The sequence below is a fragment of the Tetrahymena thermophila genome, assembly GCF_000189635.1.
Source record: "Tetrahymena thermophila SB210 genomic scaffold scf_8254798, whole genome shotgun sequence".
NCBI classification, from domain to species: domain Eukaryota; phylum Ciliophora; class Oligohymenophorea; order Hymenostomatida; family Tetrahymenidae; genus Tetrahymena; species Tetrahymena thermophila.
In genome coordinates this window covers 207,105-222,342 of record NW_002476554.1, presented here as the reverse complement: position 1 = coordinate 222,342, position 15,238 = coordinate 207,105, and the positions used below count along the sequence as shown (strand labels likewise).

General features: G+C 22.8%; 3 protein-coding genes across 3 annotated transcripts; all 3 read right to left on the bottom strand. All coding sequences in view use genetic code 6, as the record gives it.

The window, feature by feature from the left end:
- Positions 1-866: 866 nt before the first annotated feature.
- On the bottom strand, positions 867-5,559 carry TTHERM_00170310 (tubulin-tyrosine ligase family protein; the record flags this gene model as incomplete). The annotated part of the gene is made up of 13 exons (XM_001008691.3): positions 867-1,333; positions 1,388-1,478; positions 1,540-1,869; positions 1,938-2,304; positions 2,357-2,424; positions 2,476-2,542; positions 2,598-3,120; positions 3,199-3,735; positions 4,050-4,136; positions 4,200-4,940; positions 5,007-5,100; positions 5,169-5,216; positions 5,275-5,559. The coding sequence occupies 13 exons, from the start codon at positions 5,557-5,559 to the stop codon at positions 867-869; spliced, it is 3,705 nt and encodes a 1,234-aa protein (XP_001008691.3).
- Positions 5,560-6,615: 1,056 nt separating this feature from the next.
- TTHERM_00170300 (hypothetical protein) lies at positions 6,616-10,416 on the bottom strand (the record flags this gene model as incomplete). Its single annotated transcript, XM_001008690.1, has 1 exon — positions 6,616-10,416. One exon carries the CDS (start codon positions 10,414-10,416, stop codon positions 6,616-6,618), a length of 3,801 nt encoding a protein of 1,266 aa, XP_001008690.1.
- A 1,779-nt stretch (positions 10,417-12,195) lies between these two features.
- On the bottom strand, positions 12,196-13,755 carry TTHERM_00170290 (RING finger protein; the record flags this gene model as incomplete). Its single annotated transcript, XM_001008689.2, has 6 exons — positions 13,597-13,755; positions 13,088-13,533; positions 12,859-12,961; positions 12,659-12,778; positions 12,470-12,597; positions 12,196-12,340 (listed from the first exon to the last, which is right to left on the bottom strand). Exons 1-6 carry the CDS (start codon positions 13,678-13,680, stop codon positions 12,196-12,198), a joined length of 1,026 nt encoding a protein of 341 aa, XP_001008689.2. The 5' UTR covers positions 13,681-13,755.
- Between the last annotated feature and the right edge of the window lie 1,483 nt (positions 13,756-15,238).

Sequence of the window (15,238 nt, the reverse complement as noted above, 5' to 3'; positions counted from 1 at the left end):
TATTTATAGAAATTTTTCATTTTTTTTTTAAGAAATGATGAGAGTTGTCTTCATTTATTTTATAATGAATAAACCAGCAAAGATTTTATTGTTAATGAATATAAATAATTTACTCATTCATTCATTTATATATTGAATTGATCTTTCACTGTTCTAAATAGCATTTAAGCATTGCATTTTCTTTATAATTTTAAAGGTTTTTAAGTATCTTTAATTAGATCTATTCATAGCTCATTCATTTCATTCATATTTCTTTTGATTGCTGGTAATCTCTTAGTTATTTATTTTTTTTCTAATTTTTAAAACGTCATTATTAATTAACACGCATTATGAAGATAAAGAGTCTTCAATTTTTAAATACCATAATCCTGAGAGGCTTCACTTAATTCTACTCATGAACTGGCTAAATATACTCTTTTAAACCTACATTTTCTAAAGCTTTTACGATTTTTCTGTGTTCTAAAATATGTAAACTGGAAAAAATGATTGTGTAATCTAAGTAAACTAAACATTTTAATAATATATTAATCGATTTTCACAGAGTGAATAATCAAATTTTTTTTGACAAAAAAACAAATAAAGCAAAAATAAAAGAACTTGAAAAAATATATTTTATTTAATTAAATAATCAAAAAAATAAATAGAAATTAAATAAATAAATTTATTTCCTTTTTAAATAATTTGTCAAATTAATTGCTTAAACTAAATAAAAGTATTTTAGGTTCAAATAAAGTTTATTTACAAGTTATATATTTCTTTTCTTATATTTTAATATTAAATAATATAAATATTCCAAAATGTATAAATTTTTTTGTTTTGTGGTTTATGATTTATAGATTTAACAATTCCATCTAAGTTAAGGATTGTCAGGCATGCTATTCAATAATATTTTAATCAACATTTGATTAATTAATACTTTTAAAATTTTTATTTATAATTTCACATTGATTGTCATTTAGATTTTGTTACTACTTCTAGTTACTTAGATCTACTTCAGTATCAAAATTTAGAAAATCTTTATCTGAATAATTTATTGATTTATTTATATCAATTTCTTATTTTTATTAGGTCATAGTAGTGTCAATTTAATTTAATTCTAGCTTGTTCTACTAATTTGTATTACTTTCTATTTATTCCTATTCTAAATTATTTACTTACTAATTAAGTATTTAAAAATTTTGTTGAGCGAGAATATCTTCAACTTAAATAAATTCTCTCTTTTCTTGTAAACTTTCATTTTTAGTATCTTTTTCTATATCATAATTATATTTATTAGCTTAATTTTCTATTTTTCTATTCCTTAACTCGTTTAATTTAGGAGAAGACCTTATTTCTTTATTTATTAGAATTTAATAAAATTATTTTGTTTAAGTTTGTATTAAATTACTTTAAAAACCAGAAAAAACAGCTTGTTGGTTATTTACTGAATTTATTGTTACTGATTATTTCTTTCTAAACTCTCTAGAAGGACTCAATTCCTGTTATTTTATTAATTAAATTTTTTATGTATTTATTCAAATAGTAAAATATTTTTTATACTTTTTATTTTTTTTTCAAATTTTATTGTTAAATCTAAAAATTTTGAGGTAGGAAAAACTAATTTTGCTCACAACTTTTTTATTTAAAATCTGAGTTTTTTTATATTGCTGAGTTAGGACTCAACTACTTATTATTCATAAGTGTATACTTTATAGGCTATTTGTTTTATTAGGCAGTTTAAAAGCTCAATTTTTAATCTTCTTTATCTAAATTGTAATGTCTACATTTTTATATTTAATTTTAGTGTCTTCTCACAAAAGGAGATTCACTTCTGATTTGCTCTAAGCTTTTCACTTAATTTTTTATTATTTCTAACTTTGTATTTTCAATCTGAGTTAAATTAAAAATTTTAAATCTATTTTAACACATTATAAATTAAATTATAAAAATTAACTTACATTGATTGAATTTTATTAAGTATTTTTTTGTAATTCTAACTCTGATTTGCAAATCGTTAATAAATTTACATTTTGTTGAAATTTTTAATTTTCTATTTTCGATATTTAATTTATAGATTTGTTCATTAGTTCTTTTCTATCAGATTGTCTGCTTGGAGATGCACTTTTGTTAAATTTAAACTTTTTATGGTTAGGGATCTAAACTGCAGATAATTATTTGTCTCTTTAATCTATCTTCTGTTGGCTCATAAATTTTATTTTATAAAACTGCTACTTAAATTTAGGAGACAGAATTTATAATTGTTATTCTAAATAATTAGCAAATTCATTTTAATTATAAGTCTTATTAAAAAAGCTATCTAAAAATCTATATTTAGAAAAGGATTTTTGAAATTTTCATTTATTAATTTCAAAATTACTTAGGAAAAGGAATTTGAGTATTTTAACTTAAATTTTCATTTGACTTTGATCTCTCAACAAACAAGTTCTAATTTAAAAACATTTAATTTATAAATTTATATGAAAAATTATTTTTTACTTCGTTTTTTAATTTTATTTTTTGGTTTTCGTCAATTTCATTTCTATTTTAAAGCTACTCCTAATTGCTATAAAAATTTATATTAAATTCCCAAAATTAAATTTTCTAATTTAAAAAAGTACTTCTCTATTTTATTTTCATAATTAGCATGAATTAAAATATTAGCAATTCGAGTCTTGTTTGTTTTGTGGTTTTTTTTGTTGAATTCTGAATTATTATTAATGAAATTATGATCTTTTATTTCTTCATTATTTAAATTTTAGCTAAATCCATTAAAAAATTAGTATTTTTTGGGTTTGATTGAATTAACTTGCTCAATCCATTCCTTGAAAAGTTAGTTCTGATAAAAAAAATCTTAGTAATCTAAAGAATCTAAAAACTATTTTATAGAAGAGTTTATATTTTCGAAAGAAAGGTCTTCATTTTGCTATAAAAAATAAATAACTATTAATCCTCCATTTTATATGAGCTGCTTTCGAGATTTTTCACTGTTCTACGTTTCGCCAGGGATGTATTTTTTCCTATCAAATTATCCACCTATCACCAGTAAAGATTTTGTCAAAATTTCAATTTATTTATCATGCTATAACTCTTCTGGATTCATATTTTCTTTGATGGAAATGTTTTTATTTAAAATTTAATTAGCTTTTTAGAATAATAAACTGCATAATGTGTTAACATATTAGTCAGGCATTTATTTTCGTTTATTCAGTATGATTTTACATATTTCATAACTTGCTTCAATCAAAATGCTTTAAATTTATTCTGGTAAGTCTTCCTATAAAATAATTGAATAAACTTTATCTGAATATTCTTTTTCAAGCAGAATGAGTTTTATGTTTGATTCCAATATTAGCTTAAACCCCTTAATATACCATTTTAGTTCTTTTTATTCTAACTCTTTCCAAATCTTTATTTTCGTTAAAATAGTTGTGAATGAATTTCTAAATGGATCATAGTCTTTAAAAGGATAATTTTAAATCTATAAATAAAGATGTTAATAAAGCTGTTTGGCTATCTGTTCATCATCTTTTTTCCCCATTAAATTTGTAATAAAATTAGTCTATGTTGCTCCATAAAACTCTTATCGAATAGTTTTGCAAAGAGTTGGAGTATTTTCATTTCTGATAAACTATAACTATTGTAATTGCTATTCTGGATATAGAGATGTGTTAAATGATTATCTTTGGTTCACACTAACTAAAAATTAACTCCAGCCACCCTACATAGATTCACTATAAATTAGCTCAAATTTGTTATCTATTAAATTAATTAATTAATAATTTATTTATAATAAATAATTAAAAAAAATATCAACAAATAAATTGAAATTATATTTTAAAGAATTTATAAAAATTATTATCAATCATGGGGGATTAGAGTCAATTTTAGAATTAACCCAAAATCATATTGATAGATAAGAAAGAATTTATTAAAAATCTTAATAAATTTAAAAATCATTAATTACCTCATTAAAATTTATCATAAAATCTAACATTTTTTTAATCAAAGTTTTAAAAAAAAAATAATTAATTAAATATAAAATATTTAAAAAGAAATGAATGATTTTTTACTTTTTCTGGGTTTGTTTTTAAGCATAATATCAAGCATTTCTTCTATCATTTTAGGAATTAAATTTTTCATTTCATCATTAGGAGTTCCTTAAAATTATAAAATAGAAATTTGATTAGATATGTAAAATACTATAAATTAATTTTGCTTACCTAGGTAAGGATTTGAATTAATTTCTAAAAGCCAAACTCTCAAGTCTTCGTCTATTAGGAAATCATATCCAAACAATTCATAATTAAGGTATTTTTTTTGTTGTACCATATTTTTTCTAGCTGCTAAAAAGGAATCAATGACTAAATCCTTCATCCTAGATATAAGGAGACTTTTAATCTAACTTGCTTTGTCTTTATTATTGAAAGAAATATATTCAAACAATCGATCAATAGGCAAGGTATTTCCAGGTTCATATAAACCATAATTTTAAAAATATTTTTATTAAAAATTATTAGTTAAATGAATATTTGAAGAACAATTATCTAGATTATAATCATGGCTGCTAGTTCTCATATAACCATCATGATAAAAAAAGATTTCATTTTTACATGTGATCAAAGCCCACATTCTTATATCAAATTTCCTATTTTTGTATAACAGAGGCTTTTCGATGTACTTCTAAATTATCCATTGCTATTAATTCAGCTTATTTTAAAAGAAATTTATTATATCATTCTAATTTTTATAAATCACTATTCCTCTTCCTTGATTCTAATTTCCTGGCTTTATCAACCATAAATTTTGAATGCAGTGCTTCATAGGAATCAACTCTGTTTCAAATTTTCCATTTTCAAATGCTTTGTATTTTGCTAAGAATTTTTAGAATTCGATGTCTTCAAAACCTTATTTGACTATAAATGTAGTTGGAGTTGTATGGAAAACAGAATACCCTACTTAGCCTAATTAAATTTCAGATAAATAAAGTTTTGAATATAGTTTTAAAGTTAAATTAACTAAATATTTACTAGATTACAAATTATGCTAATAGTAATTTCTTAATGACTTGATTAAGCCATTTTTGGTGCACATAAATTTGGTGTTTTCGAAGTGATTAACTAACTGATAAAGAAATAAAATATGGTTATTAAATATTTTGTTTTTATTAAATGGTTAATTAATTCATTTACTAATCTCTACTATTGTTCTAGCTCCAAATCTTCTATAATGGAGAATATCTAAAATATAAATTGGATTTATTTTTACATTTTATTCAGAAATATTTAGAATATTAACCTTATAATGAAAGTTCTATGAACTCCAAATAAAATCTGAGTTCTTAATTGACCTTTTTTCATCTTGCGTTGATTTAATCTGAATTATAATATTTATGATAAATATAATAAGTATCAAATGTCTTAAATTTATTACTTCATCCCAGTTTTATCTCTTTAACAAATCACTTCTTATAAAATGGGAACCATTTCCATTAAATATTAAAAATTTAAAATTCTTTTCTTCTTTTTAAATCTTCTTAGAACGAATATATTCCACAATGTTATTTGCATTATTTTACTGCATTTCAAAATTATATTTATGTATGTATGTATATATATTTTTGTTTACTTCTACTATTTTTTCTTTATATTAAATACAAAGCAATTAGTTATTAAAGTTAGTCAGAAACTTGCTTATTTTCACACTAATTTAAAAAAAATATAAAGAATTTATTAACTTGTAACGATATTATACTTTTTCATTTAGTAATCTTATCTATCTTACTTTCAAAATTATTTATTATTTTTCTATTAAATATCAATAATAAATATTCATTAAAAGAATCAATCAATCAATCTTTCTAAAACCATTTTAATTTATTTTTCTAACTAAAAAATGTTAATTAATTGAGTATTTTTTTCAAGGAAAGACTCAAATATTTTTAAATACAGAAAGCAGTTCCTTTTTAAATTCTGCTAATTCGCTAATTGAATATATTTAGAGGAATTTGCAAAAATATTAATATATAAATGAATAAATGGAAGTCTACTTATTTTTCTTTACTTTTTTAAATAAGGATGAATCTTACAGATACACTAATATCCGAAATTTCAGTGTATAGCATTGAAAAATGCAGTACCCTAGGGTACAATACACATTTATATTCATAATTAATTTATTGTGAATATTGATAAATTTACTCTCTCTTTTTTTAAAAAAACAACACAGCTAGCTAGATAGATATTTTATTTTCTTTACTTAAATATATTTTTTTCAACATATTGCTCACAAATTATGAAAGAGGATATTGACTAAATTATATCTAATACAATATACAATTAATTAAGTAATTAACATTATAAAAATTGATAATTATATACTTTTTTATAAATGTATTCTACGTATTTCTATATCTTTTTATATTTTCTTTTAATATAAATAAAATATTTATTTTTAACCATAAATACATTTTAAAAAATAAATAATTTGTTTATTGATTATTTATTTATTTATTTATTGCTTTGTATTAATTAAGATATAAATATGTGTTTATTAAAATTAATATACCATTAATATCATTCACTCATTTTTTATTATTTGATTTTAAAAGTGATTGATTGATTGCTCTTTATTATCTCATCATACATTTCCCCAACCATCTTGATTATTTTGCTAATCTATCTAATCATCATCCCATAAACGCTCAGGAGCTTGCTCTACAGCAAAAGGTAGTTACTCATTTATATACTATTGGTCAAACTAGGGTTCCTCATATATCTACTATTGGTTCATTTAGGGTTACTCAGCTTATGGCACAGGTTCTGCAACAGCTGGTTATACTGGTTGATTTTACTTTTATTCACATTCCTAAATGTGAGTATAAATATCACCTTAGGTCTTACCAAAATTTTTATTGCAAATTGAACAAAAATGTTCACCACATTAATAGCAAGTTAGGTGATTGCAGCCAGTTTCATGGAAATAAACTTAACTACAGCTAGGGCAATACTTAGCATTTGAAGGCATTTCACCTCTTTGCTAGTTATATTATTCCATGCAGCTTATACTAGACTCGTGAACTGAGTGGTAAGGTATTTTGTTGTCAAAGATACTTGAGGAACAGAGAGCATTGTTGCACTATTAACAAATAATAGAAGAAGTACACTCTGAGCTATTTTGATTATTTTCTTTATCTATTTCATCATTTTCTTTGAGTGTTTTTGGCTCAGTTTCAATTTCCATCTCCAGATCACTCTAATTTGTCTTATTAAATTGCTTTAAATTTGATGGAATCGTAATTAGGTCTTGACATTTAGGATAAATGCAATGAGCAAATTGCTTCTATCCATTTGAGTTTCTATAATTGTAAGTTATACACTTGACCCATTAAGACATTATAGCTTGAATTTCATACAAATTGAAGAGTTTAGAGAAATCTTTGAGAGAAATCGGAGCTTATTTGCATAGGGGACAGTAAATGATTCCCTTGAATTGCACATAATTATCTTAGATTTCAATCTAAATTTGCTCTCTCAAACAATCTCTGCAGTAGTTCCTGCAAGAGCAATTTGACAGAGAGAATATATGGTCAGAGTCATAGCAAACTTAGCAAAATGGCATTTCTTACTACTTTTCAGAGTTTAATTGTTTTGAAGACTGCTTACTTTTAAAGATTTCTTCATTCTTTTTCAAGTAGGAAGCTTTAACGAACTAAGTCATAATTTACTTATTCAAAAGCAAAAATATTTCAAGAGTAAGCTCCAATTCGAAAATTTTATCGTTTTAACTAAACTTTGAAATTCCTTTTTCTTTTATGAATTCTAAAAATTCATTTTGCAGAGAAGGATGAATGTAATAGCTTTATTTGATATTGTAGGAATTGAGATTACTTTGAAATGTTTATATGTCTCTTTCAATTACTTGAATAACACTTTCACTTATTTCATAAGGTATGTAAGTTTCGCTATTGCCAAAGTTATTCAAGAAAGTGAAATTAAATTGATTTTCATTGTAGAATTCAAATCTCATATTGATCGTACTGAAAAATGTGTAGAAATTAGGTCTTGTGAATTTTTTTCTGGAGACTTTAATGAAATCTTCTCTAAAAAAGACTTCTTTCTGCTTGTTTGACTCAAGAGCCAAGTGTCTAATTGGTCTAATTACCTTGTTCATAGTAGATACTGCTTTTTTCAAGTAATTTAAATTTTAACTTGATAAAATTATTTGAATTTCTTTAGAATTTTTGGCGTATTCTTGGCATGATACACTAATGCTGTTAGATTTGAAATTTTTGATAGAATTAAACTAAATTTAAAATTAGTCATAGAGAATTTTTTAAACATTTACACTTGTAAAGTAATTGAACTAGTAAAATAGTTTAATGTCAAATATTTCTTCTATTTACTCTTTCTTTAGATTTTATATCAATTTTTAAATTTCAATTATGCTACTTGTTCTGAAGTTAATCAAATCAGAATAATCATTGGTAGATTTTAATTTCAAATATTTTTAAATTTGTTTGAACATCTGCTGTCTCTTTAAGCTATGGTAATGTTTATTGTTTCTCAATGTATTCAAGAGATAAGTTAATTCTTCATTTTTAGCTATTTAAAAATCTATACTGTATTCAATTGTTATAGATTGCAACTCAGGTGTTTAATGAGGAGTAATTGATATGAATTATTGGTCAAACGTAATTTCAAACTCATTGATTTTGTCAATAAATTCCTTTGCAGATAATTTATCACTGAAAGTCAGCTGATAATAATTTTTACCTTAGTTGTCAGACTTAGAAACCATAGAGATTACCTTTTCAAATAAATCAATAGAGAGTATTTCTTGTAAGTCTTGCTATCTTAGATTTGAAGGTAAGTTGTAGATGTCAACGGAGATAAACTCATTTTACAACAGATATTCCTTCAGCTTTAAACCATCCTCGAAAAAGAATTTTATTTTGTAATTCTCATCTGCGTATTCTGAGATAGATTTTTGCTATTTGGCTGATATCCTTGATTGCTCTTTATGATAATACTTTTTGAGGTTTTCTATTTATTAAACAGTGAAAATAGATTTATCAGAAGTAAATTCAGAAAATTGCAGCAAGTTCACACACTTGATTTAAATTACACCTTCTTCAGGGTTTACATTACTGTGTAAGTTAAAGATCAAAGAGCCTTCTTACTTGCTCAATCTTTGATAAAAATCAGTCATCCTGTCAAACGAACCTAATAACTTCTTAACTGAATTTTATGCTAGTTTCCAAGAATTGTTAGTGAATACGTTTTATAAATAAATATCTGTGTTTTTTACTTGAACACCCTCAATATTCTAAGTGTAAACACTCATAAAAGTAGCAAGAATTTAATAGGATGTGATAGCATACTTAGCATTTTATAGAAAAAATTGAGTTTATTATTCAAAAAATTGAGTAAAATGTTTGTTTTCTGAATAAATTTTTTATTCATAGAGGTTTACAATAAAAGTTAATTTCTACTTTAAAGCGTTTTCTTGTAAAATGTAGAACTGCTTCTGACTATCACTTGCATTCTCTTTAAAAATCTAATAAATTGCATAATAACAAAGTAAATCCTACAAGATCAAATCATTTTCAATAATAGTCTTATGAATAACATCTTTTAATTTATCTCCAAGAATCTGTTGCAAAAGTTCAAGTACACTTGAGAAGTTCTTGAGAATAATTAAAATGTCTACTACTTCATCAACAACATATCTTCTGTGGGCCTCTAGCAGTAAAGAAACTTCTAAAGCATTTTAAATAACATTTTATTCATCACCAATAAGGTCCTTTTCATCAACTTCAAACTGCTATGCTTCAATTTGTAAATATTGATCCTAATTTTGCAAAAACTCAAAAAGCTTAAGCACCATTTTAGTAAAGTTAGAAAATTGAACACCTTCAATTTCTTTTTCAATTACTACACTGTTCTCTACCTCAATATTGTTAGATTTTTCCTCAACCTATTTGCTTAACTTAGCAGCAGAAGATTCCTCACCTATTTTGCTTTCCTCCTCTCTTTAATTCCTGTCTTAATTTTAGTTTTCATTCATTTACTAGTCTTCCCTCTCTTCATCTACATCATTTCTTTGATTTGGAGGAATATAAGCAGCTTAATCTTAAACTTAATCTGCTCTTCTGTCATTTTAAACATTATTTTCTGCCTATGGAGGTATTTATGCTGCTTATTATTATCTAGGAGGTATTCTGCCACCTCTTCCTCTTCTTGGTGCCTATCTATGATGTATTCTTTGGTTACCTCCTCTATAAATATTTGCTTATTAAGTGCCACCATTTTGCTCTATTTCATAGAAAAGACTATTTCTACCTTAATTGCTTAATGAATTATCTATGTCACTGTTTTTTAATATCTTCTTTTAGATTTTTCCAGCTAAACTTATCCTTTCCTCTTCAAAAAATTTCATTTCTATTTACAACAAACTAATTTTCTCAACAAACTAATTAAATAACTAATACTATATTTATATAAGTATCTATCTATCTATTTATCTATAAACTATCTATTTATCTATATATTTAAGTTGAATTCTTTATAAAACAGTAAATATCTGTCTATGGTTTTTATGAATAAATTGTGTACTAAATTTAAAAATCTAAAACCAATAATATTATCAATCAATCGCATATTTAATGCCATTTAAATTGTAAAAGCATCTACCAAAAATGTAGAAAATTTGAAATTGAAGAGGCTATTTATCGCCTTAATAAGTAAGAATAATTATTAATTAATAATGCCTCTATATCAATCTGTTAACAAATAAACTAGCTAGCTAGCCACTATCAAGCTACTTTTAATGAACTCAATTTAATTAGACTATTATTTTGAGCTAATATCTAAAATAAGAGCAACCAAGTTATATTTAAAAACGAAACTATCAAGAAAGCAGGATATCTAATAAAATAAGAAGTCTTACTTAAATGTGGATACTTTGATGCCATTTTAATTTTAAATTAAATTAATGCTCTATCTACAACATAAATAAAAATAGAAGACATATAAAAAAACATTTTATTATTTTAAAAATTCTAAATTTTTACAATGCGCTTTTAATTTAAAAAAGCTAGGATTAATGACAATTGATGATATTTACATTTAATTGAGTAGTAGTAAAAACAAATTTATTAACATTATTTGTGATATCAAATTATAGATATTAAAAAAGGTAAATGAAACAATTTTTATGCTTACTTAATTAACATCTGACAATTTAAAATAAAAATGTTATCTACAAGAACATAGATAGTAAGCAAACAATTTTACTGAATGTCTATCTGTAAAAATTTCTTTTATTTTGAAGATTTAAAGCTAAGATTCTAATCTTTCGAATTTCATAAAAGATTGTTAAGTTAAGCAAGTTATTCATTATTGAGAGTACCAACGTTTCTTCAACTGAAGTCGACACTGGTTGAGCCTTCAAGTTTATTTCATAAAACCTTGTAGATTATCAAATATTCTAATTATAGATTATAAATTTACTTGATATAAATGATTAATTTAATGATTTTTATAATAAAATTAATACAGTTTAAAGTACTAATTTTGGAATTGGTATGACCTAAGAATTTTAATTTATATCTTGTGTATGCATTTTATCAAAACATACATTTAGTAGCTTTTATTGAATATAATAATTTTTTAAACTAGAATTTTATCCTTAGAAAGCTAAATTTTTTCAAGTCAGTAAGATTCAAATTATCAATTTGAAGCTTTTAACTACAAGTTTTAATTTTTTTGAATACTTTTCTAATAGTAGAATTTCATTTTATTTCTATTTGCTTTTAAAAGAATAAGAAGAATTAATTTGATTTTCAATAGATAGATAGATAAATAAATAGAAAGATAGATAGATTAATAGATTAATAGATAACAGAAGAAAAAATAAATAAAGAGACAGAAATAAATGTAGATATTAATAAAGAAAGATAATAGAGAGATAAATGGTTAGCTTAGTTAATATATTTTGGATATTTATATTTTTATAATATCGGTAATCTAATTTTAAAATTTAGTTGCAGTAAGTAATAAGTAAATAATTATATATATATATATATGTATATAAATTTATAAATAAACTATTATTTTTTAATTGAGTGATTAATTCAGGTTTTAAATTTAGCTTTTGGGTTTTTATATCAAATTTGATAAGGAGAGTTTTTTTTTTTGTGGTATTTTTTAATCAAATTCAGAAACGCTACTCTGTATCTATTTGTGTAGTTCTTTATGTAGGCATAAGTTCTATTGCTGATTCTTTAACATTTTGTTTGCAATCTGGGCAAATGTTATTTACTTTAAACCATCTTTGAATACATTCTGAGTGAAAAATGTGGCTAATTGATTAATATTAAAGATATTTTCAAATTATTTCGCAAAATATAAATATTATTTTATTATTATTATCAAAAAAACAAACAAAAATAATAAAATCTATGTTAATTAGCAATTAATAAATTTTTTACTTTTTACTACAAGATAATCTAAAAACTTAATCTCCTAATTTATATCTGACAAAACAAATTGAACAATCGTTTTTTGAAAATACTGTTTACAGATTTTCCTCATCAACTGTTATTCTAACTATATTTTTCTGTTTGGAAAAAAATTTAAATGTGTGAAAAATGAAAGAAGAAAAAAGATAAAAAAAATACCAATTCAGCCTACTGATCTGAATTTTATTTGGTCTAAAAAAGAGAACCCAGAATTATTATTGGGAGACATAACATAAAAATAATTAAATTCAAGATAGGCAAGCAGAAGACCAAAAACCCCTTAATTTTAATGCAAAAATAAGTTACTGGTTATAATGTAATTAGGTTTGAATAATTATTTTTAATTAAATTCTAATTACAGTGAATAAATAAACAAAGCCAACTTTATATTGAAAAGTTTGTTTTAGATCTCCAGCTGAGTAAATTACAAATAGCCCAACAAACAAAAGGAAAACTTGGGTGCTTATTTATTTTATTAGAAAAATGATTAAATTTGTAGAAGTTGAAATAAAAAGAATAGCAATTAATTAAATAAAAATCATATAATTCATTCACATATAAATAAATAATCATTTAATTGAATTTTACGCTGATGTTAAGAATGAAATTGTGTTTTCTGTATTCTTAAATTAGACTTAGAAATATTTTTTTATTGTATATCTGTCCATACTTTTTATTGCTTACACGAAATCTATTTCTTCAGTCAAATCGTTTTAAACTGAATACTAAATGAAACTTGCTGATGGGCTGTCTTCCAAGCATTAAATAGAAGGTTAATTCACTCTTTGATTTTGTTCTAGTTTTTGACTACTTTTCTTTATATTTTGCAATTTTACTATACCATCAGCAACCGCTAGAAGAGCTACAAATACACACCAAGTAACCAGATTAGCTGTATTTAATTCTTGCTAAAGCGTTTAGTTCTTAATCAATAAGATGAAGAGCACCACTTTAAGAATGTCTATAAAAAGTATTACTTTGCATTGTAAAATATGAGAGTTGATCTGAGATTCTCTTGAAACATTATAAGTTTGCTAATCGTAGATGAAATGAGACATGATAAATAAAATAAATAAATAAAAACAAAATTAGAATACATTCTTTTAATTTATTGAATTTTCTACTAAATTCTGCTATTTAGAATGGTAGAGTGGGTCAAAATACATACGAAGCTAGGCCATTTTTAGAGTATATTAATTATTTATTACACTTTCTTTTTTTTGTTTATTTTGTTTATACTTTTACTTATTTATTATAAAATTTAGGAAAGAATTTTAATTTATAAATTTTCAAGAAATTGAGCTAGCAAACAAGCAAGCAAGCAAGCAAACAAACACACATTTATTTATTGATTTTAGAATGTATGTTATAGGTAGGCTATTTTTAGAACACATATTAATCTATTAAGCAAAAAATTGCTTTCTAATTAATTATTCAAAATCATATTTATTTTCTAAATATATATTCAGATTAATTACATATTTGTAATATAAAAATTAATAAAGCCTAGGAATAAGAATAAATAATATAAATAAAACTGTACCCTTTTGATCTTGTTAGAATATATTTTCATTTTCTTAAATTTTTAAGTATTTATTTATATTTATTTTTTCATAAAAGTTGAAGAAAGGCTTTCTTTTAATTTATAATCAGTTATTTATTTATTTATTCCTTAAATAAATTTATTGTTTTACATTAGTTATCAATTTTCAAGTTTATTTAAAATTTTTATGAATTTGTTATTTCTTCATAGCTAAAATCAATAATATTATCGAATTAAATTTGCTTAAGATTTATTGCAATGAATGAGTGTATCAGTGAGTGGCTAAGTGTCTAAAAAATCTTATTAAATTATTTCATTTAAAAATAAAATTTCCCATAAAATAACATAAATTCAAAATTTGAATTTGTTTTGTTTTGATTAGTTTTTTCAGTGAGCTTATTGATTGATATTTGAAATCTCTTAAAAGAATATCTATTTTTCCTTTTCTTTATTCTAAAAAATCATTGTTTTTTATTCTTTTTGAAACTAAATTACCAAAAATAGAAAAATTAACTACTTAATGAATATATTTCAAGCTAACATTTTCATCGATATAAAAATTGTATAAAAGTTATGAAATTTAAAAAACATATTTTCTAAACTAATTCTTTAATGAGGAAAAAAAGCAGTATTTTTATATTTAAAATATATGTTTGTTTGATAAACAAATGAATCAATCAGGATTAAAATTTATGATTTCTAAAATGCAATCTTTTATATAAAATACATTATGAATTCAATTTATTGTTAATATAAAATAAATTATGAATGCAATTTAGTCATTATAAAATGTATTAAAAATATTCTTTTTATAAACAATAGTTTTTGCTTTTAGTTTTTTAAACAATTTAAAGCTATTTTTTGAGAATTAACAAAATCATAATTAGTAAATAAATCAATAAATTAATTTTAGTAATAAAAAAAAAGGGATTTGATATATATTTAATCACCAAATTATAGTTTTAGTTGGTTGATAATATTTTCTATAAATATAAAAAGGATTTTCATAACTCTTCTTAACATTCAAAAATAGATTACTTACTTACTATTTTGTGATTTATTAATTTATTCAATTGATAATTTAAAATAAATCTATTTATTGTGAATTAACTGAAATTATAAACAAATTAAAAAGTTTTTAGGGATAAAGAAAGCCTTGATAAAGATTGAAAGAATTGTGATAAATAAGTAAACAG